The sequence below is a fragment of the Dunckerocampus dactyliophorus genome, chromosome 1 (assembly GCF_027744805.1).
Source record: "Dunckerocampus dactyliophorus isolate RoL2022-P2 chromosome 1, RoL_Ddac_1.1, whole genome shotgun sequence".
NCBI classification, from domain to species: domain Eukaryota; kingdom Metazoa; phylum Chordata; class Actinopteri; order Syngnathiformes; family Syngnathidae; genus Dunckerocampus; species Dunckerocampus dactyliophorus.
This window is the reverse complement of record NC_072819.1, coordinates 34,082,012-34,109,762: the sequence shown is the minus strand read 5'-3', so window position 1 is coordinate 34,109,762 and position 27,751 is coordinate 34,082,012. Positions and strand designations below refer to the sequence as shown.

Genomic DNA, 27,751 nt, shown 5'->3' with positions numbered 1-27,751 from the left:
CTGACGTGTTTATGTAACCAAATATTTGAGGATGTCCGCTGACGTCATGGAAGTTCAGTGTAAATAAAGCAACAGTCAAGAAATCCCACACACAACACACTTCTGGTCTTCAAAATAACAGCACTGAGTTCCACATCCTGTTCACTTGAAACAAAATAAGGGTGTCATCACAAACAGTTTACATTGACTTACCTGATGGCTAGACTGGCTACCTCATATGTTCAGTGTCAAGCTAAAAAAAAAGTTGTCTTGTTCAGGCCACTTGATACACTTTTTGCTGCTTCTTCCTACTCCTTTTCGGACGTGTTGAACTGTGTAAGTGTAAACATGAGATGTAATCCAATGTAACTTTGTATGCATGTTTGAAATAAACTAAAACCAACCAACCAATCTGTTCCTTGCCTTGGAAGGTGCATAAGTGTAAACTTGGTATTGTCTTAGGAGTTTACTACTCAACTCCAGCTGTGCGACAGATGTTTATGTGTCTGAAGGTGTGTGCTGAGAGACAGAATGTGTGTGATATTATGTTTTTTCTTCTAATGGGTGACTGAAGTACACACGGTGTCACAGGTTCTTTTACAGGTTGCTGACATTGAACTGTTTCAACACCTGACGTTTCTAAATTCCCATGTTGAATTTTGGTATAATAAGACTGCAAGACCCGTACTTTCAAAAGTATTATTTTATTAATACTAACTGGTAATACTGTACTTAATTATTGCATGTAAGATATTTGATAGCTCTCCATTACATGTATAAATATTTACACATTAAAACGTTACACAGAAGCGCATAAAAAGGCTGCTGACGTAAACACAATAGTTCATTTCAACCGTTGTGTGGTGATGTAAATGATGGTGGTTAAGATACATAAGGCTACGCATGCTTATATTTATCTCTGTATGAACATGATTCCAGTATCTGATTTGTATTATATTTTACCACAGAATAATATTGTGTCAATGAAAGGCTAAAACATTTTAATAAACAACCCATATTTTGAAAATATCTCAACATTTTCATAACAAAATATTTCCCAAAGAATGTTTGTTTTGAATGTGTTGCGGGAGGTTGTTTTTCAATTGCACTCTTGAGCAGATTACAGTGTAGAGCATTTAACTTTTCATACTAAAGGTGGTCCTCGGGTTACGTACGAGTTCCGCTCCTACACTGTGATGCAAGTCTAGTTTTAGTGTAAGTCGGATATTACACCTAAATTATACCTAAATGAATTCTTAAGTCACTAGCACTGTACACAGGACAAATAAAGGACATATCAAATACAATAATGAAAAGATTAAATGCGACAATTAAAGTAATAAGAAAGAGTGGACAACTCCATACCCTTACTCTGTGACTTATTGTGAGGAGGAAATATAAGAAGCAGGAGAACAAATAAGCAATAATAAGTCTACCTGTTATCACTGTCGCCTTTATAGGAGCAGATTCTTTAACATGCTGAAGGATACCATCTTTATCCTTAATGATGGTTGCGATAATCCAAATTGTAATAGCAACAGTGTGGCCAATATTGGTGGGCGTTTCTCCTCTCTCAGGGCTACGATGTTCATTTTCACTTCCATGGTGATGGCTTTTCTTTTCTGTGGCATATTTCCACCAGAAGCGACTGCCTGACATAATGAAGTGCAAAACGTTAATTAATAAGCAGTTATCTACACAGCGCATATTCATCCGCTGCGTGTGCTGAAACTAGTTCTCGAGCGAGTCCAGTGTTTATGAACCACAATTACGTTTTTAATTAATTTATGGGAAATGATAACTCAATAACCCGAGGACCACCTACAGTTCCTACCAAATTGTGGTGAAGTCATGCTGAAGTGTAGTTGCTGAGGGAATCCCCCTGCTGAGGATAGAGTACTAGTCCCTGTGCATCCGTGAGACACGTGAAGGCATTTGGGGGAATCTTCTCTACCACCAGCAGGTTATTTTCCAAGTGGACAGAAGCCAAAGTGGAGCCAGAATTTAGTGGGTGACACACCCCCCACCGCCTCACCCGCCTGGAAACAACATGCCACATTGAAACATGCTGTACATGAATTCTTCACCTTCCTGTCACGTATGAATCATTAATTGCCCCAACAGAACATACATTTGGAATCTTATTGTCAGACGATTTGCCTGCCGTCCTACCTGATATGGTTGTTGTCCAGTCTCAGCACCTGCAGCCTCTTAAACTGTCGTACCCAGCGAGGCACCTCTCCCAGAATGTTGTTGTCCATCAGGAGCTCAACAAGCGAGCGGTACGTTCCAACAAAAGACCCCCGCTCAATCCCCTCATTCCTCAATGTGTTGTGGGACAGGTAAAGTGACTGTAGGCCGGGCCGCATGTGGCGAAAGGTGAGGGCAGGGATGTGGCTTATGTTGTTGTGTTGAAGGTTCAGTTTTCGTAGAGGGTGAGGCAGATTCAGGGGCACAGATGTCAGGTGATTGGAAGACAGGTCCAAGGCTTCCAGGCTTCTACAGAACAAGAATTGTGACTGTTAAATATCACGACCCTAATGAGGAGAAGCGGCGCAGAAAATGAATGGATGGAAATATTAAGATCTTCAAAAGAAATATCATCAAACTGCCTGTAATGTTTTGCGATGTTCACTTCAGCTTTTGAGTGTACGGACCCCTGCATGGCACAATGACGAGGGTTTGGGGGAACAGCAAATAAGAACATAATAGGGCACACAGTACTTCAGATTGATAATGGGTATAAACTAGGACTGTCAAAGTTAACGGAAGTTGCCTTTAACGGCACAAGTTTTTTTGACGCGCAATTCAAGCGGGAGTTACATCCCGACGTACGTGTTACCACACGCATGGGCTCCACAATTTTTGGGAAATGTGTTGGCTGTGGCCAGCATATAGAGGAAGTAGGGTGTCAGAGGGGTTGCAAGTGTGTCGTAATTAGGGAGCAAGTGATTCGTGACACACACATGCTTGCCACTCTCCCTCCTGGTAGCTTTTAAATCGTGACTGCAGTGTGCGACTTGTGTGAGCTAGGTGTGCTTCATGTAAGGCTGTCGTACGTTTCACTCACTGGGGGCGTACCGTGTGTGGGCATTGTATGAGGCTTGTGAAGCCCACTCACTGTGATTGCAAGATGGGCGTACTGGCTTCCAACGGCACCTACGGCTATCATGACCGGGAGAACCAGAGTGTACAGGGGAAGAGACGGCCGCCGTGGCCTGGTAAGGTGCATTAATGTCGAATACGCTATGTGAGCATCCGCCGTGCATCCACAGAGGTCGAGAGTACAGCTGGAGGAGTCGCCTGATATTTTTTTATTGTCATTTATACAGTTTTACCTTGGCATACGCGTGTCCCAACTAATGAGTGGGTTTTTTTTTTAGATGTGAGCAGTCTCTTGGCTGATTTTTTGCTTTGAACTGCAAGCTAAAATTTGGCTTACGAGCTGCTAGTTAATGGCAGACACAGCCGACGACAGCTATTTGGGGGCTTGTGTCAATGTGACCACTGCTGAAGAGCTAGCAGCGCTAGCATTAGCGGCGCACTAGCTAGTCACTAGGAAAGATTTTCAATACATCAGTAAAACAGACGTCAATCTAATTAATCTTATTTATGTATATTGTGTAAAACTATGACAGGAACAACATCAAATTAAAAGCACGAAATGAATATGGAGTCCCCCTCCACCAGTACGAGGCTGGACTTTGTTTTTCAGAGTGGTTGTGTATCCAACAAATATGCGCATTAGCACTCAAAAAGGTCATCAAATTTTACCTTTATGGATTCTCACATAGTATCACCATTTGGAACCAAATATGAGGTGAAAGAAAAAGGGTAAAAATACAGTATAGTAGTCTGTACAGCAAAAATCTGTAAAAAAAATAAAAATAAAAAAGCCAAACTAGATTGACCATGATTTCATTGATAAAAGTACTAAAAGGCTGAACTATCCAAAGATGGTAAATACTTTTAAATTAGATTCTTTATTTATTCAATAAAAGTCTTTGAGCCAAAGCGGCCTCCAAATCAGTTTTTGAGCATGTCCATTTAGTCTTTAGGGGACGTCAGATCAAATGATGTGTCCCATCGTGCTCTCCATTGTTACCACGTTATCTGAGCTCATGCTGATAGATACAGTTTGGGATCGGACCAATTGGGCCAGTCCTGAATCTCTTGAGAGTTGACTGTAAAGAGACTTGATTTAAGGGATGTGATTGGTAGGAGAGTTGCTAGTTTACTTCCTGAAAACTTACAATGTGCACAATTAAATCCATTAAATCGGATATAGGCAGTAAATTGGAACTGGCCGTGAAGACCCTAAATGCGCAACTGTAAATCTACTGTAAAAAAAAAAAAAACAGAAAGAAAACACATTGTCCATCATTTGAAAAGATGTATCAGGGCTTTCATAAGGACCACTAATTCCAAACATGCTATGACTGCGTCCGTAAACATGTGGGACTATGAATCATTTCCATTTACCAAAGAGTTATTTGTTATTAAGAGTGCAAATAGGGGATCTGCCTCCGCAGCTTCTGGTCAAATAGCATACATGTAAAATTACAAACACACCAAAAGCAAACTAATTAAAGAACCAGAACAGAACATCTAAGACCAATTGAAATTCATGAAAAAAGAAGAAGCACTTGTTTGTGTATTGGTAAAAATGTTTACTGTGGTCACACAAAATAGTATTTGAGTCCTATTTTTGAAGAAATTGATACTTTGTGGTTTATATCAATGTAAACAAGACTCATCCAGACAATCCTCATTAACAATTCCAAGAGCCAGAGTCTGTCATGGGTGTGTTTGGGTGTGTCCGCGCTTTTGGCAAAGGCAACTTTCACTTCTGTGTGGGAACGAGCAGCATTAGTGCCCAAAGAACAACAAAATTTCAAAGCAGTGTTTTCCCACATCCATGATTTCAACAATATAATTCAGAACCACATTCAAGAAACATTATTAAAGGCCAAATTGAAGAAAAAGAGGGTTTCTTCCGACTCTGCCCTCCCGAAATCTCCACGTGTCTGTCACACACTTATCTGGCTGCCTTCTATGATGGCCACAATAATGCTGCCTTCATTGACGGGACCAGAAGCACAGGAGTACATTTTCCCACTTTGTTGTCTTAACCAGTGCCAAAAATGGGTTGCTGACCCGTTTTCAGATGGTCGTGTGTTTTAATCTTGCACTTTTATTCTGAAGGGGATTTTTTTATGCAGCAAGGTGTCATTTAATAACAACGCTCTTTAGTGCTATTTGAAACCCCCAGTCATAAACAACACCGTTTATTCGTAGTCTACTGCTATTAAGACGTTGAATGTGTCAGTCCTGCCTCTTGTTGAGCCTTCAAGTGTATGACTGTAGGTATTTTATATTTATTATATATCAGCTGTTTTGGTGGAATGTGCATCTTAGTTATCTATTTGTCATATTTGGAGGTGTTTGAAATCCCCATGTAAGATCTCGATGCTAATCACCAGCACATTTATGGGATTTTCAATGTAAATTAGTATCAAGCAAGTGCATTTGTTTAAATACATTTTGTTTATGTAGAACATAGACAAATCAATTTGTATTTTATTTAAGATATAATTGTCAGGCTTTATTTCTGTATTTTCAGCTTTACAGTGCTTCTAAGTAAACGCTCTGAAATGGAACTCAGTTGGAGTTTTTCTTGAGAACCTGTTATTTGTCTGCTGAGCTAGCAAGTCGATAAAATAGTAATAAAATAGAAAATCTTTACGGGCACTTTTTCTTATAACAATTTTGAGCATAAGAACATGTTGTTCCTGAAACGTACATTAATCACTTTTTGTGATGGAACACTTATTTTGCACTACAGTCGTCCCTCGAAACATCACGGTTCGAACATCACTCCCTCACTCGATTGCGTTTTTTTTTTTAATTAATTAATTAATTAATTAATTAATGATTGCTGTTTTGTGGTTCACTACACCCTATTATTAGTCAAAAAATATGCATAATTAAACAAATTGTACATATTTCTCGCCCAAATTAAGAATTTTCAAACATAAAAATAGCTAAATACACTAAAATACAAACATCGTATCGGGGTGGCTTTTATGTCAATCGAGAGCTACTGGTCGATCGCCAAGATAGTTTGGGTCGATCACATAAACGTCACTTTGTAGATGTCATATGACATCAGTCAGCTGATATTAAGCTCCCCTCCTGATTCGCTCTTTCTGCCCTGTGGCAATGGTGAACATCAAGTATCAAACTACACACAGAAATGCAACTTTGATCTTTATTAATTTGATTATGAATAAACCGACTCAGTGGTAAGATGCCTATATCTGTAACGAAATTTACCCGTTCACTTGTAGCGGCTAGTTATGTAGAAAAAAAGTCAATTGCTTGATGGCTTTGCTTCGCGTCATGAACTCCACTATAGTTTATATTTATAAAGAAGGAATCCTACTTCACTTATCGTGGTCGAGTCTGGAACCAATTAAGCGAGATAGACGAGGGATTACTGTACCTCAAAATCAAAATGCACTGTATTTTCATTAAATATAATATACTGTATTTGAGAAATTATACTTGAAAAATCTCTGTAATTTGGGTAGCCGCTTGTCTTTAATGGGTGATGGTGGATTGAGAACCACTGGCCTAAACAATCAAACACTGAAAACTTGCTAACACAGCTTCAGTCTCCTTCATTGCTAACAAGGTCAAGCATCAAGTTTATTGGTCTCTGCTGTATGTTCATTAAAAATACACCTTTCTTCACATCTTCTCTATGTTGTGTGTCCGTATGAAAGATACTTTAGAGTTTTGCCAGTTTTGTCTCTTTACGCAGCAGTTTTGCAGTTCAATCCATTGTCTCCCAAACTGTGTTTGACTGTCGTTTTTCTCACATTTGTGCTTTCCTCAGCTGTCCCAGAAGCTCCCACTGTGGCTCAGAAGAATCCCAGGGAGCAATGGAAAAACCCGCAGGAATTGACTATATTTATACACAAGTTTCTCTCACTCATACACACACACACCCTCACTGACACATTGAGACATACAGGCTCATGCACACACACACACACACACACACACACACACACACACACCGCCAAACGTTTAGCCAGTGAGGATGCGTGTGCATGTGCGTGTGAGCAACAGAAAGAAAAAGAGCAAGGAATAATAACTGTGTGGATCAAAAAGAACATCATTTATATAGACTGACACTGATGAAATTGTAAAGGAGCTACTTTAAGGAGTAATCTTTATTTTATTGTCAGTGTTTAGGTGTGTGTGTGTGTGTGTGTGTGCATGCACACATAATAGCCTAATGTATTGTCGCTGATGTCAGGAATAGCAAATAATCTGTCAGTGAATGTTTTTTTGATGGGAGTTTAACTGCCACAGGCTTAAACTGCTATCAGCTTCAACATAAATCAAAAGAAGTACAGCATAATAACCACACTTCACAAGAGACACCGCCTTGTGGCTGACGGGAGAACTGCAGTTTGAATGTATATACTGTATAGATGGGCACATGTATGGGTGGACCTACCTGAGCCGTGTCCAGGCATGTTGGGCAAGGCCTTCATTGTGCAGCAGGTTGTGACTAAGGTCCATCACTCTCAAATGAGTGAAGCCCCTCATTGCCTCGCTTGTCACGTCCTCTATCAGGTTCCCATTCATTTCTAATGTCTATTGAAAAGGAAAGAAAAAGTATATGCATAATTTGGCACATGTATTTATCAATGAGTGGTGTTCTTGTAGTATTTCTTTTTAGATGAGAATTTGCTACTGTATAGTAAAGTGCTATCAGTGCACCTGCAGAGAGCGGGGAAGGCCCTTGGGGAGAGAACGGAAGTGGTTGTTCTCCAGCTTGAGGTGGAGAAGCCTCTTGAGTGGTTTGAAAGCTTGATGTGACACACCACTCTCGTGCAGACTGTTTTCTTCCAGCTCCAGGCTCAACAGGTTCATCATACCTTTAGAGGCAGCAAACCTATAATTACTAAAATTTGCATAAAGAGGCAATGTACAGAGACACTCTGTATACCATACCTGTGAAACAATGAGGGGAGAGGGCACTAAGCTTGTTGTTGTTCACACTCAGTTCTTCAAGAGACTGCGGCAGTGCCGGTATCGTTGTGAGCTGGTTGGCATCTAAGTTCAGCTTCTTCAGAGAGGTCAAGTTCTAAAGAGTACACATCAAAAAGAGCAGTGAAAAAGGCCAAAGGACAGACAAAATGAATGCTTGTCCTAAAATCCATAATTTTCATCCTGAAGATGGAATTACAGAGTTCAAAGTGAAAGAATGCCAAATAAATCTGCGCAGCTCTTCTGTATCATCTATCATTTTGTATTTTTGGTACAGCCTATCAATGTGGCTCTTTCGTGAGAGCTGCTGTGGTTGATGCGTGTCATCTAAAAGCTGTGGATTGGATCCTTTGCAGTGTCCCTTGAGCCAGTCCATCAGTCCTCTGTCATTACTGGCATGCGAGCTAGGGGGAGGAACCTAAAAATATTTTACTTTCCTCCACGTCATTGGCTGCAGCTGTTTTCCAACAAGTCCATGCAGCCAATGCGATGACAGAGCTGTGATGGTGGTGTGTAATGATTGGTCGGCGTGCACTAGGCTGCTTCAGTGTGGTCAGGATCTTTGTGTGTGTTTGGCCTGTGGTTATTGTGAGGTTAGACCCGACGTTATTCTTAGAAAAGATGAGTTAATGTGATTCCCAGCACTCTTAAATTACTATAATGATACGGGATTAAGGCTGTCTTTGATTTTAATTAGATACAAGGGCCTTTCGAATTTACTTGTAAAACCTATTGGTATTTAACAGGATCCAATCCTAAGCAGTTGAAGTTGTCTCAAAGAGGAGCTTTCAGTTTGTTTTTAAAAATGCACTTTCTCCTCCTTGCCTTTCAGTGGCGCCAATTCTACTGGAATTGGTGGTGCAAGACATCAAGCAGCATTTTGATGGTTCACATAATCCGCACTTCATGGCGTTGTGGCCACCAGATACATAGACATTAGTAATATATACAGTACTGTAGTATACAGAGGGAGGACAGTTTTGCAGGTGCAATGTTTAAAGTCAGTGGAAAGATGTGTAGGTACAAGCTACTCACATAAAGTGGCTTTTGGCTGAATGAATCATCATTCAGTTGGTTTTTGCTAAGGTCCAGTGTTTCCAACTTTGGCAGCTCGGAGAAAACTTCTGCTGGAATTATTCGGATGTTGTTCCCTTTTCAAACAAAGATACAGGGAAGTAAGGGTATGAGATACAGAGTGTGCGTAACATGTATTGTTACATTACATACTGTATAGTACATCCCAAACATGTTTGGTGGGGTTGAGATCAGGGCTCCCAAAATCTTCAACACCAAACTCATCTACCCATGTTACTATATTTAGTTACACAAATCTTGACAATGAAGCCAGCAGCACCTTGAAGCAAGAGAACCACACAATTTCTCCAAGCCAATCAGCTAAAAAAAATTATACAGAAACTAGGGGTGTGACGAGATGAGACGATGTAAGAGATTGTGTCGACGAGAACGAGACGAGATTTTAACATTAACTCTCAGAAAAGAAAAAATATCGCTGGACAATCAAACTTTTTCATTTAACTGCATCACAAAACAATGCAGGTGCATTTTGAAATATTTATTTTCCCACAAAATAACGCAAACAATACTATAAACCACTAATATTACGATGATAAATGATAATAATATATTATAAATACAACTGTCAAAGTTAACACGTTAATAACGGAATAACAACGGACATTGCCTTTAACGCCACTATCTTTTTATGAGCGATTAACATGCGCACATCCTGTTTAACCCTTAGCCCACACCGTAGTTGAAAAAACGAAGCAGTGTTGCAGTTAATGTTGTGCCACAAGTGGGAACAAATATTGAGCACAAATTTACAAAAAAAGGGTATTTTGAATCATAAGATGCCCTTCAGAGCCCTGGCAGATGGTTCTCGACAAGACCAAAGTTATTTTTATCTACTGTCGCTGTGAGTTGAATTGTCACCAGGGTACGTCAAGTCTCAAATGCCACTTGCTGGACTCACATGGACAAACTGAAGAAGCTCAAAAATATGCTGGAGCACTGCGGATACAGTATTTTTTATTGTCGTTTATACAATGCTACCTTGGCATAAGAGCCTCCCAACTTATGAGTGTTTTTAATTACGAGCCTTCTCTCAGCTGTGAGCAAAATTTAGGTTACGAGCTGCTGGGTTACCAGCAGGCATAGTCAAAGACAGCTTTTGGAGGGCTTGTGTCACAAAGGCGATAGTGAGCGAGCACACACACAGCGCTCAATGAGATGGCTATCAAGGCTTGCAAGGGAATTTATTAGAACTACAGTATATGAGCACAGTCCTAGTTCTGTAAACTGTTTTTAAGCACTTTATTTTTGTAAGTTGTCATTATTTATTTTTCTAACGCCCTGTTTTCATTTCACTTAGTTGGTGGGTGTTTTTAAATTAAATTAAATTAAACCTTTATTTGTAACGTTAGTCACAATTATATTTTGTAAGATTTTTTGCTTGAAGAGAATGATATGTGATTGGACAGTTGACATTGCCAATGTCTACTTGTTGGACATTGTGTTTGTTTTTTTATACATTGAGCTCCATTTTGTGTTGAGCTGTAAAAAAAAAAAAGAGTAAGTTTAAGAAACAAAAATTGGCACAAAGCAAATATATTAGCCAGTCTCATATTGATAGGTGTATTAAATACTTTAAAATGAGCCTTCAAAGGTACATCTGCCATAGATTTCCATAATTACGAGTTAACTATGGCCAAAATGTGATTAATCGTGATTAAGTATTTTAATCGTTTGACAGACCTAATATAATATATCAAAAAATGCAATAGTTCCTTTAATACATCATCTTTCACTCTGTAAACTTGTGGAATTGCCATTTGTGACATGTATTTTCTCACAGGCAATTCATACTCTCAATAAAGCAGCATCTCTTCAAATGCTGGCTTTTGAACTGTAGCATTTCTTTGGCAATGTATTAAACTACACTCTATGAGAACGCACACCATTTTGCAGTGTTCCATTTGTATTTACTTTACAGATCAAACGTCTCAGTGAATGTTGACTGTCGGTGTGTAGTTTTTTTCACAGATGGGAAAACTGGGTCGGGTGGATAAGTTTAGGTAGGCCAGTTTGTTTTGTTTATGTTGCCACCACTCTAGAACAAATTTGGCATACTGGTTTGTTCGTGCTGATCTCACTGAAAAAATGTTTGCCCCCTTCCTGATTTTTTTTTTTTTTGCATGTTTGTCACACTTAAATGTTTCAGATCATCAAACAAATGTAAATATTAGTCAATGACAACACAGCTGAACACAAAATGCAGTTTTAAATGAAACTCTTTATTATTAAGGGAGAAAAAAATCCAAGCCTACATGGCCCTGCGTGAAAAAGTGATTGCCCCCCTTGTTAAAACTGAGATTAATTGAGCTCTATCAGTCTGTAAAAAGTTATAAAGATATTTCTGAAGCTTTGGGACTCCAGCAAACCACAGTGAGAGCCATTATTCACAAATAGCAAAAACATGGAACAGTTCCCAGGAGTGGCCGGCCAACCAAAATTAGCCCAAGAGTGCAGCGACAAATCATCCAAGAGGTCACAAAAGACCCCACAACAACATCCAAAGAACTGCAGGCCTCACTTGCCTCAGTTAAGGTCAGTGTTCATGACTCCACCATAAGAAAGACACTGGGCAAAAACGGCCTGCATGGCAGAGCTCCAAAACGAAAACCACTGCTGAACAAAAACAACATTAAGGCCCATCTCAATTTTGCCAGAAAACATCTTGATGAGCCCCAAAAATATGGCAAAATATAGTGGTGGTAGTGTGATGGTGTGGGGCTGTTTTGCTGCTTCAGGACTTAGAAGACTTGCTGTGATAAATGGAACCATGAATTCTGCTGTCTACCAAAAAATCCTGAAGGAGAATGTCCGGTCATCTGTTCGTGACATCAAGCTGAAACAAACTTGGGTTCTGTAGCAGGACAATGATCCAAAACACACCAGCAGTTCCACCTCTGAAAGGCTGATGAAAAACTAAATGAAGACTTTGGATTGGCCTAGTCAAAGTCCTGACCTGTATCCTATTGAGATGCTGTGGCATGACCTTAAAAAGGTGGTTCATGCTGGAAAACCCTCCAATGTGGCTGAATTACAACAATTATGCAAAGATGAGTGGGCCAAAATTCTTCAACAGTGTTGTAAGAGGCTCACTGCAAGTTATCGCAAACACTTGACTGCAGTTGTTGCTGCTAAGGGTGGCTCAACCAGTTATTAGGTTTAGGGGGCAATCACTTTTTCACACAGGGCCATGTAGGTTAGGATTTTTTTCTCCCTTAATAATACAAAGTTTCATTTAAGAACTGCATTTTGTGTTCAGTTGTGTTGTCATTGACTAATATTTCAATGTGTTTGATGATCTGAAACATTTAAGTGTGACAAACATGCAAAAGAAAAAAAATAAATCAGGAAGGGGGCAAACACTTTTTCACACCACTATATTTCCCTAAAGCATAAGCAAGGCAGCACCAACACACCTGCAACGTCCAGCTTGGTGGCCTCCAGGTTGTGGATGATTGGCAGGTGAGTCATGCCGACATCCCTGCAGCTTATTTCATTGTTGTCAGTTTGACACTGAGCCTGGGGACTGCTGCTATTTGTTTCTGTCTCACTGCTAGGAGCTTGAGTTGCCTCTTCCTCCTTCTCCTCTTCTTCTGCTCCTTCCTCCTCTTCTTCCCCTTCCTCTTCTTCCTCCTCCTCTTCTTCTTCTTCTTCTTCCTGAAACAAACAAATGAAGAACTTCCATTCAGCAACATCAATCAATGAACATCAAACGCTGCTTAATTCAGTAAGTTTAAACCTCCTCATCTTCTTCCTCCTCCTCATCATCATCATCATCGTCGTCATCATCATCGTCATCTTCCTCCTCTTCTTCCTCCTGCTGGGCTTTCCCCCTTTGATCCATCAACTCCTTCTTCTCAGCATGAAGTTCCTTCAGTACAGCCATTAAAGTGCTGCTTGCGTCTTCTCCCTTTTTGGTCATCCTCCAGCCCGCCAGGGGTCTCCCTATACCTGCCTGAAAACAACATTCAGCATTTTGCATAGATAATGAATTAGGGCAGCATTAATTATGTTAAATTTTTTAGCATGATTAACGCATAGGCCTTATGGCAAGCCACTTCTAACTGTTATGACAACAGATGGCAGCACAGTGTAGTTCCCCACAGAGTCACACAGAGTCTGATGGTCTTTCATAACTTTAACCGAACCTGAACACTTCAACAGCGGTGCAATTCCAACAACATATCTGTATTTTCAACTCACAAACGCGTCACTTCCTCATTGTCACTACACAGCCGCGAGATGCATTCAGGGACACTGCGAACATCACAAGAACGTCTTTATTATACATCTAAATAAACAGAAAGACAAAGAAAAACAATAAGTGGATATTCTTATCGCTCACTTTGCAACTCTAAATGCGGAAGTACAATTTGATGCATTTAATTATACTCGGAAATCCCAGAAAATACACTCAAAATGTTTATTCAACTTACGTAACGTGGTGTGTTTGAACGCAAGCCCTCATTGCCCATAATGACACGGTTTAAGTGTGATTCAAATCTTCTGCTACTATTAAAGAAACAATATTAAACAGTTAAATGCCCACAATATGACAGCATCAGTGAGCATTACTATACATGTAGGGCACACATCTTTTATACAGTTATACTGACATATGTAAAACACGGAAAAGTCTACAGTCTTACTATTCTATATGCAAAGGAGTCCACTGTGGCAGCATGCTTCCTCTTCCACCACGACGCTCCTCTTTTTTGTCTGTCTGCCTTCAGCATTTGGAGGTCCTGGAGCTGCTCTGATTGCATTTGGATAGGATCATCCTCTCCTTCCTCACCTTTGGAATAACAGGAAAAACATCAACCAAAGATGTATAGATAATATATTTTACAATGACCAAGAGCTTACCTGTTGATAAAGTTGCTGAAACACCAAAATTGTGCATTTTTCGGGTATCAATTCCAAACCGATTTGCTTTTGCTTCTAAATCAAGTGACTCTGCAGCTACATCATGTGGAGAGCTTTTTCCAGATAAAAGTGTACCACCCAGCCATATGAACACTATCCAGGACCTTAGCATTGCTGAGTATTCTCTCTATTCCGCTTACTTCAGTTGGAGGGTGAAGTCACAGCTGAAGTTCCAAAAAAAGAGCAGAACAAGTGTGATGAGAACACAACGTGACCAAAGTGAGACGATGAACTCTACAGTGAAAAGCAATAATAAAGTCTCTCAGCCAAACAGGTCAGCCTGCAGCAGCCTGCCTGACTCTGTGACTGCTGCATGAACAGGATGGGACGGAGTGTGTTGGAGGTGGAGAGGTTAAAAAAAAGTCTCACATTATTAATAGAGGCCCTGGTTCAACCATGCATGACATACACAGACCCACCCTGCTCCTCCCCCTTTCATCACTGTCTGGCTAACATTTGGTAGAGGCAGACATTTGGCAGACAGGTAAATGTGAATAGTATATTTTCAATTATTCATCCATTACATCATTTGGTTTTACATTTGGAATATCAATGCGCTGTTGCTCAGAATGGCGCCATACAAGTTGCTTTGGGCCCCAGAAAAGGTGTGACTTTTTTTTCTTTTTAAAGGTTCAGGTCAGAGTCAACCTTGTTTGGCAAGGTTCCACTAGCATCTATGTATGAAAACAAACACGACTATGCGGAAATGAACAATAAGCCCATCTTTATGTTCAGTACACATGTACTCTATAAGTGCACACACGCATGCATTTACACAGCGCTGAGTCACCTCAGCACACAAAGGAGGTGTCACCAGCTGGGTGATGGGCACAGCTGAGTGTTTTCACTGTGGGTTGATACTTGCCCCCATACACACTGTATTGGTTCAGGAACCCCACTCACTCACAAAAATCTGTCAAAATGTGCCTGCATGGTGCCAAGCTTCTGTGACATTTGTCTGGAAGCGTGCATGTACCCTGGGTCATGTGTGGGAGTTGTACGTTGAACAACTTACCACCAAACACCGAAACATTCAGGTTCTGGTGGGCCATTCCAGAATAAATAGAATATGTTTGCTACTGGTGACATCTATACCATAACAGTTTAGAAGTGAAGGAAATTCCAATGGAAAAAGTCAAAGACAGTATATATCATATATATACAGTATATATATTTATATAGGTCTTCATTAACTTAAAATATTGAATATGATTCATTAATTTTATAGTAAGTAATTCTGGTTGAAAAATGTTTATTTCACGTGGTCAAATTTTGATAAAAGTTTTACATGAGCACTGATGAATAGATACGTATCTTTTATTTCAGCCGGATGTTAGGATCCTTCCGTTTGAATGGATTGAACTTGAGCTTAACATTTGTTCACCTGCAATCGCTATGATTAAAGTCTGCATATTCAATTTATACCAAATTGAAAGCGAGAGTTTAAGAGCAATATTAATAAAAATCTTCAAGACTAAACACTATTAATGCACAACATCAAACTTTCTTATTCATAGAACTCACACAGAGCAATGAAGTTCATGCTCTGTCCCCTTTCTGCTCAGACGTTAACCAAAATTGTTTAATAGTTAAAATGCGAGCACAACTCATTCTTAAATTATTCTGTAAGGAGAAATGTCCTTTATACCGTACAGTACTTTAATTTGTATCATACACATTAGTGTATATGCTTAGATTGTACAATCTGCATTTGTTCATGGGCATCACTGTCCACTACACGAGAAGCCTCACTATTAACAGTTAATCCAAACTGACCATGATTGCAGCTCTGCAAACTATCAAACACTTCACTAGCAAAAATAAATCCAAAAAGAGATTGGGTTATTTGTGTTTAATTCAGCACACCAGCAAAATACCACACAACTCCTTAGAACTAAACACCAATAATATTGTGTTCTGTGCAGGTTCAGAGGAATGAAGAGAAAAACAATGGTTTTCTATATTCAAACAGTCAATCCACTTCGAAACAGTAACTTTAAGGAAGGTGTCAATGGCGTGACAAATTTAACAGTGTGAAGGAGAAACAAGAGGGCAACTCGGTAATGTTAAGGAAAGAGCAGAATCAAGTACCGTCTCACTGCATTTCCATTAGCAAATTAATATGATGGTACACAATTGACTGGTCTAGCAAACTGCGTGACTTGAGGTAACAAGCAAACATACAAGACTGTGCTAGGCAGGTTGGGTAGAAAGGTGAACAATGGGAACACTGAGCAAGAGACCAGGTGCAAGCTTTAGTTGGCAAATGTTTGACGCACTGTGTTGGCTATTTCCTTAGCACTGATACCAAAAAGGTCCAAAAGCTCCTGGGGCTTCCCGCTCCGAGGGACGCTGGTGACTGCCAGCCGGGTCACTACAATACCTGGCTCGTTGCCCACTGCCGACAGCACTGCCTCGCCAATACCACCTGAGCGAAAGGACAGAGTCACGAATGCCACTCTTTTAGACAAAGAATATTTGTGGTGCAGATCATAAACCCACCCTCCTTGTAATGGTCCTCCACTGTGATGATGTGTCCTCCTGTGGCTTTGGCATTTGCCACAATGGTGGCAGCATCAAGAGGCTTGATGGTGAATGGGTCAATGATGCGTATATTTTTCCCTAAACAAGGATATAAGTGAAATAATCAAAGCTGCTGTGAAAGTTTGTGATGACCACCATTCAGACTTCTCACATGCAGCAATCAGCTTTCTACACCAGAGGGCAGTATAGAGTTACCTTCACTGGCCAGCACGTCAGCAGCAGAAAGAGCCTCATGCAGTGTTACACCAGCTCCAATCACTGTCAGCACATCACTGTCAGACTGGCGTACAACCTGGCGGTGTAGATTGTTTTTTCATATTAAAAATCATGCTCCCAGTATACATCTGTGTACTGCTGTCTGACAATTTGGTTTATCCGCTTCATAAAAAGATGACGACTAGCATGATTAGATTCTGAAGATGCAAGTCATGATAAATGGTTTTGGTAATTGTAATGGTTTAGTTTTATTTGAACATGCATACAAGTTACATTGGAGTACATCACCTAATACAAATCGCAGTTTTGATTTGATTGATCTAAATAGAAACCAATAAGCTTTCAATATAAAAAAATGTTTCACTGACGGAATAAATAAAAGTAAATATTCTCAATTAACTGCCTCTTTGATATTGTGATCTTTGTTGAAACGAGATGTACGCTGTCCACTTGAAAATTTAATGACATTAAAAATGTACACGTACAACATATAGCCAAGGCTGTGGAAAAAAAGATTACATAGTTACTAGTGATATATCCGTTAATACGTGGTATGTTTTTAAGAAACACATTTCGTTCAACTTTTATTGCTCCTGAAAACATACACTACTCACAAAAATTTCAAGATGAACCTAAAATGCACCATGACCTTTTACAGGTGAACTTAAACCTTTTCTAAATTTTTGAATGCATGTCCAACTGTTCAACCTTTGCAACAAGGAGCTGAAAGGCAACAGAACAGCTGTCATATTTTAAAGTGTCACAAAAAGCATTCCTTATACAGTATGTAAATGTAAACCATAATAATAATAATAATAATAATAATAATAATAATAGTTTCAAAAGGGCCTTCGCAGCGCTATCGCTCGGATAATAGTAAACATAACAGTTTCAAAAAGAATTAAATGGAATCTTTTTGTAGTTAGAATAGAAAACCTGTTTATGACCTAAAAACATTTAACATTAGAGAGCCCTGTAGACATGAAAAAACACCCCTATAGTCACCAACGCCTATTGGCCAGAATACTACATATGACTTGTCTTTCTATATTTTTTGACTAATAAAAGGGCCACATAGTCAACCACAAAACAGCAATCATTTATTAAATCATTAATTGTTGAAAAACCGAGATGAGGGAGGGAGCGATGTTCCAACCGTGATGTAGAGAGATGACTGTGGTGCATTTTTGGTTCATCCTGAAATTTCACCAGAAACCCAAATATCCCTAACTTTTCATGCATAGTGTTAGTTCCACAGTTGTCTTTTTACAACACAGATATGTAAATTCTTTACCTTGGCAACACCAATTTCAAACTTTTCTTCTGAGGAGTAGATGACTGGAGTGTCTGGTCTGCTGGTTCGAATGAAACAGATACCCTGAGGAAAACAACAAAATGTTCTACCACACATCTTAAAAAGATGCCCTGCCAGGAAAGAATAAAACCAACCTTGGTGTTGGCTGCAAACTCGACTGCTCTCTCTGTGGCCACTGCGTCACTGGGGTAAAACACAGTACAAGTGGGGATGGCACGGAACATGGCCAGATCCTCTAGCGCCATCTGGGAAGGTCCATCTTCACCTAGAAAGGCAAAAAGCAGTCGTTCTGTGCTCAGTCAGGTAGTCATAAATATAAAAAGAGGCGCTTTGGCAAAAACCTTACCGATAGAGACTCCGCAGTGTGACCCTACCAAGTTGACATTTGACTGAGAGATGGCTCCCATTCGGATCTGGTCATAGGCCCTGGACAGGAAGGTGGCAAACGTGCTGGCAAATGCCACCGTACGGTCACGGCTGGCACACCCAATCGCCACTCCCACCTGCAGCAGCAAGGAAATATTAGTTAGCCTCTATGTCAATGAAAGGTCCCAAAATGGGACGGAGCTATGTGGATTTGAAAAGAACAGTAACAGATTAGACTAATTTGGATCAGATTATGTTATGGGTGTTTGTTTATAACTCCACTGTTTACATACCCAAACTGACTTTTGTGCAAGACTACAAATAGTTTCCCCATTTCTAATCAATTAATATCAAACATGGGATATTCCACAAAATACTTAAATATTGTGCACCATGTTCTGTTCGGCAATGAAGCATTCAATGTAGCGTTCAGGAAAAGCTTTTTTGAAGGTCTCTGAGAATGTGGAGTTTTTGGTGTCCCCATCAAGGGCTACCACTCTCTGGCTTGACTGGCCCAGTTTTGCCAGCGCCACACCATAAGCCCGCCTTGTTGCCATCTGAAAAGGACAGGGACGAATCAGAGGTTATTAAACAAAATAGCTGGAGACCATTAGGTTTTAAGACAAAATTACATGCAACCAAACAAATACAAATCACTGGAAAAGGTACCTTGTCACCCTTTTTGTATGCTGGAGGGGAGGGCAGATAGATTGGGCTTAGGTCTGCAGGTGCTGTGTCATCATTTGGCAGCTCTGGACACAAGACCTTGTTTGGGACTTGAATTTGTCCCTGAAGGTCATTCAAGAGTCCATCCACCTTGTCCTTTGGGATGGGCTTTCCATGCCAATTCTCAAGATCCTCAATTCCTGGGGCAAAGGGATAAACACAGTTTTTTTTACATTAATTCAGAGTGGAAATAAAATGGTTAATTTAATTATTAGACATGAAAACCTACCTTTCAGGCCTTTGCCCTTGAATGTCTTGGCAACAATGCAAGTGGGCTTGCCCTTAACCTGCTGAGCATGCCAGAATGCTTTGCACAGCTCCTCCACATCATGGCCATCCACAACATATGTATTCCATCTATTAACATAAAGCTAGTATTCAAACCTTCACAAATAATATAAAACACTAAATATAGCTCTATCAATGTCTAACATCACATGTTTACAACCATGCGCTAAAACAATGTGCACACTGTGAATGAAAAAAAAAAGTTAAATGCTAGCATGGTCACGTTTACGTTTTTCTTAAAATCTATCTCAGTCGTAGGTTTTTAACTAACCCAAAGGCTTCACAGCGCTTGCGATAGATGTCCATGTCATGCTTGAGGGGTGCAGGCTCACTCTGACCGAGACGATTGACATCCATGATAGCCACCAGGTTGTCCAGCTGATAGTAGGAAGCAAAGGCCATGGCTTCCCACACAGAGCCCTCGGAACATTCTCCATCCCCCATCATGCAGTACACGCGGTAGCTGAAACAGAAATGAAAGACACCGGAATTGTATTGTCTTCCCAAGCTGATGCAAGATAACTGACCATTGGGGGTGCCACCAGACACTAAGGCTGAATCCCAATTCTACCCCTTAGTCCTCATTTTACCCATAGGTTCTACGCATTCATGAGACTCAAGTGGTGTCCCAATTCTCCTTAAACCGGGGCTTAGGGGGTAAGTGCTAAAAGGTGTACCGAAAGAAACAAATTTAGGCAATTACACATAGTTTTTGATTTTCACAGTAACGTCACTCATGTTATTAGATATTAAATCTTATGCTACTGTACATAAATTTTCACCCTGTTTTGAATTGTTTGTAGTCGCTATGATAGCCGGCTAACACTGATATCTAACTTCATTGCAATCTACTGCATTTCATAAATGATTCGATAGCAGCCAAAGCCTGTTAATTGTAAGTTGTATTTTAAAATCACTCGCTAGCTCCCTAGCAAGGGGAATCTACAGTACACTACTGAACTGGCCGAGAAAGTGCCATGTTTGTGTCCAACTAAAGCGCACCCTTTCTCGGCCACACCAGGTGGCTATGCCCACTCTATACTATGGTTCTCCGGAGCTGTGGCAGCACAGGGGCAGCTCGGCACATGTGTCCGCTTACTATGCACCTCGCTCAGCCATGGCAGGTGGCTATCCCCGCTCTAGCTATCCAATTACTCACAAAACCCAGCACATCATAGTGAAGTCTGTTTGCTGTGAATTATAGCCACCGTAATCCAACAATTTTCATCCATTTTTAATTTTTACAAATGTTACAGTGCTGGCTGTAAGCTGTTATTTATTAGAGTTGCTTATTTTTTGCAACAAATATCAGATCGTGAAAATGTGTGCCTTTCTTTAAAAAAAAGTTGTGAAATAGGCTATAGAACATTGAAATGTAGGAAAGTATGCAGCTTACTTTATGGTAGGACACATTTATTATGAACCATTTTATTTTCTCTCATCTGCCTATGTCATAGCCAGAAAGCGGTGAAGGGTGATGATGTAATGAGAATGGCCCTTGGCCCTAGGGTTTAAGAAGCAGGGGAAGGGGTAAGATGAAGGGAAAGGGCTAAAAGAATAGAATTGGGATTCAACCAAAGTTCATGAGGTGAGACTATACACGAGACCGGGTCTACGAGGACAAGACGAAATTTTAACATTGCTTTTAAGAAAAGTACAATGGGGGGAAAAAAAAGACAGTATATTGCAATCTGCTCATTTAATTTCTACTACGTTACCTTGCATTGCTCCTCACGAGGCTACACTCTTCTGTACTCTGTATGCTACCGGCCCCGCCTCCATCCACAAGACAGACTGTATGACTGACAAAATGGCTCACTCCGTTCATGCCGTTGCTCTATGAAACAAACGTGCCAAGGTGCTGAAACCAATGCACAGAGTGAACCTTCCTCCTGCCTGTTTGGAGGCGAGCGACGAGGAAAACAGACACGCATGCACATGGCAATATATGGAGGCCGGCAAAATGATTAAGTTTGTTTTCATTTATTGTGTGATTAATTTGTTACTGTCACAGTCCTAGTGCCCACGAGAAATCTGCTCACGTTTTTAATCTTGCGAGATCTTGTGACACCTACTGACCATAGAAACAGATTGATGTCGCATCAATCAATGCACTGTGTTACCTTGAGCACTGTTCTATTTTGCAGCATCCTTTCACTAATCTAATCTGTCTGAAGCGTAATGAGTAAGAGCAATTAACTACTACCAGACTAATCCAATAACCACATTAAATGGAGGTTCAACACAAAGCAGATAAACTAATCAGAAGAGCCACAACTTTCATTGGTTACACAATAGTGGGTCAACAACATGTACGACTGAGGATATATCTCCAGAGACAAATTCCACACACACTCAAGATCAGCTGCACTTTAACCTTAAAATTTCTTACAGAATGCATGGTTTAACTGTATTTTATTTTATTTTTAATGCAGATGAAGAAAGTATCAGTCTCTTATTTCCATTACATTTCCACACAAACATTCACCTGGATTTGTCAAAGTTCTTGCCGGTATAGGCCATCCCACAAGCAGCACTCAGACCCTGACCAAGAGATCCTGTCGCCACATCAACAAACGGCAGTTTCTGGTGAATATGGGGAAATTAAAAAAAAAAAAAACAGAATGTGACAAACAGAATACAAATCAGTGCTAAACCTGAATAGTGTACAGCAAAAGGAACTCTGGTTATCTGGTCTTACTGGAGTGGGGTGCCCCTCCAGATTGCAGTCAATCTTGCGCAGGTTTAGCAGATCGGACTCTTTCACAAACCCAGCTTCTGCCCAGGCAGCATACAAGACCGGTGCAGCATGACCCTTGAAGCAGGGAGCACGGATTCTTATGACAGTTCATAGAGTACATTGACAAAGAGTTGCTGCTGTCTTTCCAGCTAAAAAAAAAATACGCATCTAAACCTTTGATAGCACAAAGCGGTCGTTGCACTGGTTGCGGGGGTCATCAGCTTTATAGCGCATGGTGTGGAAGAAGAGGACAGACATGAGCTCTGCCGCACTGCAACACGATGTGGGGTGGCTGTGAAGGCAGATAAATAGGTTAAGAGTAACTTATTGCATACACAAGAAAAGGCTTTCATGTCACACTGTAAACATGCATGGGTTGCACAAACGGATGCTTTTGGAATCAAACTTTTTTTTAATATATACTTTAAACAACTTGGTTTTAATTCCAGTTAATCCTTTCTGGACAAACAAGTGAAAAAAATTCTGATAAAACAGAATAGTGTGATATTTGGAGTGCAACATCACTCATGTTACAAGATTGTTAAATTGAAATGGTCAGGTTTCAAAATTTCAGTACCTCAAAAAAAGAACATGCTTGCAAACAAACTTGCAAAACAGTTAGTTGCTGAAATGGTGGTCACAGTATTGTAATAATTTAGAAATCCTTCTGTACTCAACAGCATCTCAACTTCCCCATTTGGGTTAAATTTCAAACTGCATCATTTCAATCCTACTTGCAACATGCTGAGTTATCTTCAAACATGGTTATACTGGTTATACTCTCCTACCCTTCAAAACAGATTTCAGTTTACCCAATGTCCATGTGCTGAGTGATGCCCTGCTGGGAGATAAGGGAAATTAAACTCATGCAACTCAACTTGTGAATTTCTCTTGGAGATGAATAAAGTATCTATTTAAATTAAACTGATATGTCATGTGTAACTGTACATCCTATGTTCCCTGGTATGATTAAATGGGCAATTATGTAGAAAAATGCAAAACTATCAGTTACAAATGCATCTAATCCCAGCTACATTAAATCCTGTAAGAAAAAAATGTTTTAGTAATCCCAAGTTGTAACTTCCAGCCAAAATTTGTATCACTCAGAGGCCTTTACAACAACAGGCTGTTGTGAATCTAAAATAAGTACACAGGAAATTGAGCAATCGAGTGGAAGACTGAACAATTTTTCGACATTGTTTGACTACGAGGAAATAATGTGCTGCACTGCCTGCAAAACCTGTTTGAGTGACATTCTTGAAGGAAGAGGAAGCGGCACATCACTCTGGAAATGAATGAGGCAACGGCGCAACTACTAGCCACACCTTCACGATCCAGTGAGAATTGTATGGAAAAAAAAAACAGCTTTTACACTATAGTGCAAAAGTCTTGTATTCCATTGGATTGTGCAAGTGTAGCCAACGTTCAGTTTTTTTACACATCAGTGGTGCCCGCAGGCACCAGGTAGCCCCCCACGACAACTTCAGGTGCCTGCTTTTCAATCAGGTTTTTAGTTAATGTGAGAACACTAGAAAGAAATGCATTCTGAAATGCAAAATGTGAGTTGTGGATACCAGTATTTTGTTAATGCTCTGGTAAACAAGCATAATTGGTTTGTTTGGGTTTGAAATAAGCTATGAAAATAAATGTTACAAAAATGAGGAGCTCTTGGCCATTTTAATTTTGCAAAAGTCGCTCTCAAGAAAAAACGTTTTACACCATTTGGGTGTATGGCTTCAGAGTGATTATGCTGAATTTCACTGACTATGAAAACAAAATCGTACTAAACGTTTGCGTTGCATTTTGCATGCATCTGTAGCTTTAAGTCAGCGAGGGGCTGAGACCACGCCATGCATCATGTGGTTCTTGTTGGCTCAACAGTCGCCTAGGGTCAATTAGAAGATCTTCAATTCCCGCGTCAGCCATTGTCGATACTATTGATAGGTTCACTATGACACTTTCTGAAAAAAGCAACCGATATGCTTATTGAACTAGCCTAGGACGCTTATCGTTAGGAATAGTTAACTGATAATCACATCAGTTGACAATCTGATGGAAGTGGTCACGGTTTACATTATTTGGACTGCAGCATGTGCTCCAAGGCCTACAGGTAACGTGTGCTAGCATTAGCCTCCTACATGTTACGCCTTTTACGCAAATGTAACGTTTCATAACTATCACACGAATCCAGTTTAAAACTTTACCCAGAGTTGGAGGCGCATGTTGCCTTGATAGAGTGGATCCTCAGCTTGTTGGCGACATCCTTGAGCCCCTGCAGAGTTTTCTCGTCGGGTTTGTGGTAGCTAGCCATGGTATATTGTGGGTTGCTTCTTTGCGAGCGTCGCCTAAAAATGTCGCTGGGTTATTTATCACGCAGTTACTTCCCGGTGCTAGGCCACGCCGCTGCAGATTACAGCAAGTTCAACCCAGGAGGAGGAGGACGGGCCGAGGGGAGGAGGATTTAAGGCATTCTCAAGGCACGCCCACCTAACGCTCTCATTGGAGGAAGACTGCGTCATAAGGCGGAAGTTACTTCACAACTTCAGCTTTGCCAGTACAGTACATCCTCCTGAGACCCAATAAAACTAATATTTTTTTTTTTTGCAGTCTTGTGTGAGAACAATATGCCACATAATTTCTGTTGTCAGAAAATGTGTTTTTATGCAATGTCTATATAGTGCCAACTGAATTATTTCATCCAACATCTTTTCTACTGCTCTGATGAGATGAACAAGACCTTGTGAGAAAAAACATATTACTTATAAAGTAAACCAGTTTGTAGCTATATTTGCCTATAGGTTTCATTTTAAATTTATACACATAGACATTGAACATGAAAAAACATTGAAAACTGTCACTTGAACTTTTCTTGGTTTGGGAATTTTTGTGCCACACCTTTGTCATATAATACGTTATTTTCTGCATCTTGATGCATTTGTTGAATCAACCATCTTCATCATTTTAGATGAAAAAGTAGTAAGTCTTCATGTCCACCACAGAGGACACCGGGAAAATGTGGTTTCCACTAACTATTGAGTATGAACACTGAATTTCAACCTTTATGTACCCAACAACTGCATACATGTAACTTACCTCTCTTGTTTCCATAGAGGCAGCCATTTTGCAAAGACAGATCTCCTACTTGTTTGTAATGCCAACAAATCACATATCGCTGAAAATCCCAGGGTGTCCTCTCCACAGCACAACTGGTTTTATTATTGTATATGCATTTAAAACACTTGTCCCTTACAGAGTACAAAAATGCATTGCTGCGTCTCGGGGGGATTATGAAGAAAAAGTTGTCAATTGTTAAACTTTATTATGAAGCACTGCTGTTTTAAATAATGGTTTGCTTTGGGGTTAAAAGGTCAAGATAACAGAATAAACAGTGGTGTGTAGTCATAAAAACAGTGTAATAAACAGTTCTCCATGTTGCAGTGGCCTTTGCCCTTAAATTCTTCCTCTCAGAAGAATCTGTGCAGTTGCATCGCGAAATTTCCCTGAATTACAGCTGCACCCACTCATTTCAAGACAGTAGTAAGACGAGAAGTTTTTGCAGTGGTTCGATGACAAGGTGTGCAGATGGAATTACATCATAGTTTCTCGAATCTGAAGCACTGATTTGATTGATCTAGGTCAATGTATGGCGACGTATAGTCCATCCAATGTTACTATCGCTTTAAAACTGCAGCTGGATGGGAGCCAACAGGAGTGTGGTTGCAAAAGTGCCTTCTCATCACTACACTACACATTGCCTTTTGATGTAGTTCTTCTAGTGTTTATGTCATGACTAAATGATTTTAAGCATTTAAAGCTTAACAGTAAAATAGATGTAATGAAGTAAACTACAACAATAGCATACTGTGGATAGATGCATATTATTATACATACAGTATATGCAAGTTTCAAGGTTTCTATAGTTTAACACCGTCTTCCATCTTATCCAGGAAGTTAATGGAGGAATTACTGTAAAAGTTTGACTTCAGCCTTCTTCAAGTTCCTGAAATGAAACAAATGCCATTAGGGCAAGCAATAACAGGAACAAACTTTCGTTGAAAATGCAATAGTGTAAACTTCTGTTTCTAACTTCTGTGTATTTACCTTGATTGCCTTCCACACCTCAGCCCTCTCCTCAAGGGAAACAGGCTCTTTATCAAGACGCTCCAGTTTTGGAATCAGAGTCAGAACATACGGTCTGTAGTCTGTGTTTCCGTCCAGTGGATTCTCAGAGAGGATCATGACTCGCAGGGTTTTTGACACATTGCCAAGGGACCGCAAGCAGGTCTCATCTAAGATATCATTGCTTCTGAAGGAGAGATAAAGGAATGTTGTTTGGTGCGCTAGCAATTTAAGAGTGCCGATCATTGTTTTTGAGAAGTTGGCGTTTACCTGATGTTGAGGTACTGGAGACATTTCATGTTGGAGCTGAGCCCGTCAACGTTAACGAGTTTGTTTTTACGAAGGTGCAGGGTGGTGAGGCTCTCTAACTGATCCAAGCCCTCCAGACTTTTAATAACATTTTGGGCCTGAATGCAGAGGAAGAACTGCTTCAGATTAAACATCGGCCTACAAAAACATCAGTCTATTTTCAGTCTAGTATATTTGTATCATGGGCAAATATAATTTATTACCAAATATAATCGCTGCAGATTGGGAAGGTTGATGCCCTTAGTTGTACTTAAGCGGTTTCCCCTCAGCTCTAATGTCACCAGTTTGGAAAAATGGCTACTTTCAAGACCATTTATTGTCTGTATGCGGTTCTCTGCGGAAAGTTTAAAATACCACATTAAAACTTTTATTATAGACACACAAATTGGATCATATACAGCAGGGGTCACCGATGTTTTTTCTTGCGAGAGCTACTTTTAGAAAATGAAAATGGCCACGAGCTACTCATTTTTGTAGAAATGATTTTCATACCTTATTTCAACCCAAACAGATCAAATATGCTTGTTTTACCAAAACATTCACAAAATGCTGGTATCCACAACTCACATTTTATGTTTCAGAATACTTTTCTTTCTAGTGTTCTCACATTAACTGAAAACCTGAATGAAAAGCAGGCTTGCGGGCACCCCATGTGGTCGTGGGGGGCTACCTGGTGCCCGCAGGCATCACAATGGGGGCCCCTGATATATAGCATACCCTCTAAGTGTATTCTATAGTATGAGAGAACAAAAGTCAATATTTAATTAAGGTAACGAAATCTTACACTTGATGCTAATGGTTTACTACACATGTTAAGATTAAATCATCAGGACAACCTGAAAGAATAAGACTCTCCAACGATGGTCCAACAAGGCCATCCACATCTGTGAGTCGGTTTGCAGCCATACTCAGCCACTGCAGGTAGGCCAGCTGTGCAAAGGCTTGTCCTTGGAAGTAGGTTACAATATTCCTGTCAACCTACAGAGTAGTCCAGATGTTAAATAAAGGTAAATTGCAGGAATAAAAGTCATTATCCTTGCCTTGAGCCAAAGAAGCTGGGTGAG

The 27,751-nt window shown here is 40.1% G+C and overlaps 3 protein-coding genes and 1 long non-coding RNA gene across 5 annotated transcripts in view; 1 reads left to right on the top strand and 3 right to left on the bottom strand.

Annotated features, from left to right (window-relative positions):
- Window positions 1–704: 704 nt before the first annotated feature.
- Window positions 705–14,359, bottom strand: si:dkey-32e6.6 (extracellular matrix protein 2). 2 transcript variants are annotated; one of them, XM_054784442.1, is made up of 10 exons: window positions 14,005–14,359; window positions 13,788–13,933; window positions 12,878–13,093; window positions 12,555–12,795; window positions 9,082–9,197; window positions 8,011–8,143; window positions 7,777–7,934; window positions 7,511–7,650; window positions 2,152–2,478; window positions 705–2,018 (listed from the first exon to the last, which is right to left on the bottom strand). In XM_054784442.1, exons 1-10 carry the CDS (start codon window positions 14,174–14,176, stop codon window positions 1,829–1,831), a joined length of 1,839 nt encoding a protein of 612 aa, XP_054640417.1. In that variant the 5' UTR covers window positions 14,177–14,359; the 3' UTR covers window positions 705–1,828. The 2 variants fall into 2 exon arrangements, with proteins under 2 accessions (XP_054640417.1, XP_054640426.1); XM_054784451.1 differs by lacking the exons at window positions 13,788–13,933; window positions 14,005–14,359 and adding an exon at window positions 13,287–13,350.
- A 1,542-nt stretch (window positions 14,360–15,901) lies between these two features.
- Window positions 15,902–24,708, bottom strand: tktb (transketolase b). Its single transcript, XM_054786934.1, has 14 exons — window positions 24,464–24,708; window positions 22,434–22,551; window positions 22,221–22,334; window positions 22,008–22,105; window positions 19,791–19,982; window positions 19,461–19,588; window positions 19,175–19,371; window positions 18,898–19,062; window positions 18,486–18,642; window positions 18,274–18,404; window positions 18,119–18,202; window positions 16,804–16,900; window positions 16,567–16,686; window positions 15,902–16,492 (listed from the first exon to the last, which is right to left on the bottom strand). Exons 1-14 carry the CDS (start codon window positions 24,568–24,570, stop codon window positions 16,320–16,322), a joined length of 1,881 nt encoding a protein of 626 aa, XP_054642909.1. The 5' UTR covers window positions 24,571–24,708; the 3' UTR covers window positions 15,902–16,319.
- Window positions 24,156–25,666, top strand: LOC129189840 (uncharacterized). Its single transcript, XR_008572892.1, has 3 exons — window positions 24,156–24,813; window positions 25,225–25,295; window positions 25,370–25,666. It is a non-coding gene; the product is annotated as an uncharacterized LOC129189840 (long non-coding RNA).
- Window positions 25,446–27,751, bottom strand: part of lrrc23 (leucine rich repeat containing 23) — a 4,897-nt gene continuing 2,591 nt past the window's right edge. Inside the window, exons 3-8 of the mRNA XM_054789561.1 lie at window positions 27,728–27,751; window positions 27,524–27,665; window positions 26,891–27,021; window positions 26,649–26,785; window positions 26,361–26,565; window positions 25,446–26,259 (exon numbers count right to left, since the gene is read on the bottom strand). The exon at window positions 27,728–27,751 is cut by the window's right edge and continues 97 nt beyond it. Coding sequence (XP_054645536.1) covers window positions 26,242–26,259; window positions 26,361–26,565; window positions 26,649–26,785; window positions 26,891–27,021; window positions 27,524–27,665; window positions 27,728–27,751 — 657 coding nt within the window. The 3' untranslated portion in view covers window positions 25,446–26,241. The remainder of the gene's footprint in view (window positions 26,260–26,360; window positions 26,566–26,648; window positions 26,786–26,890; window positions 27,022–27,523; window positions 27,666–27,727) is intronic.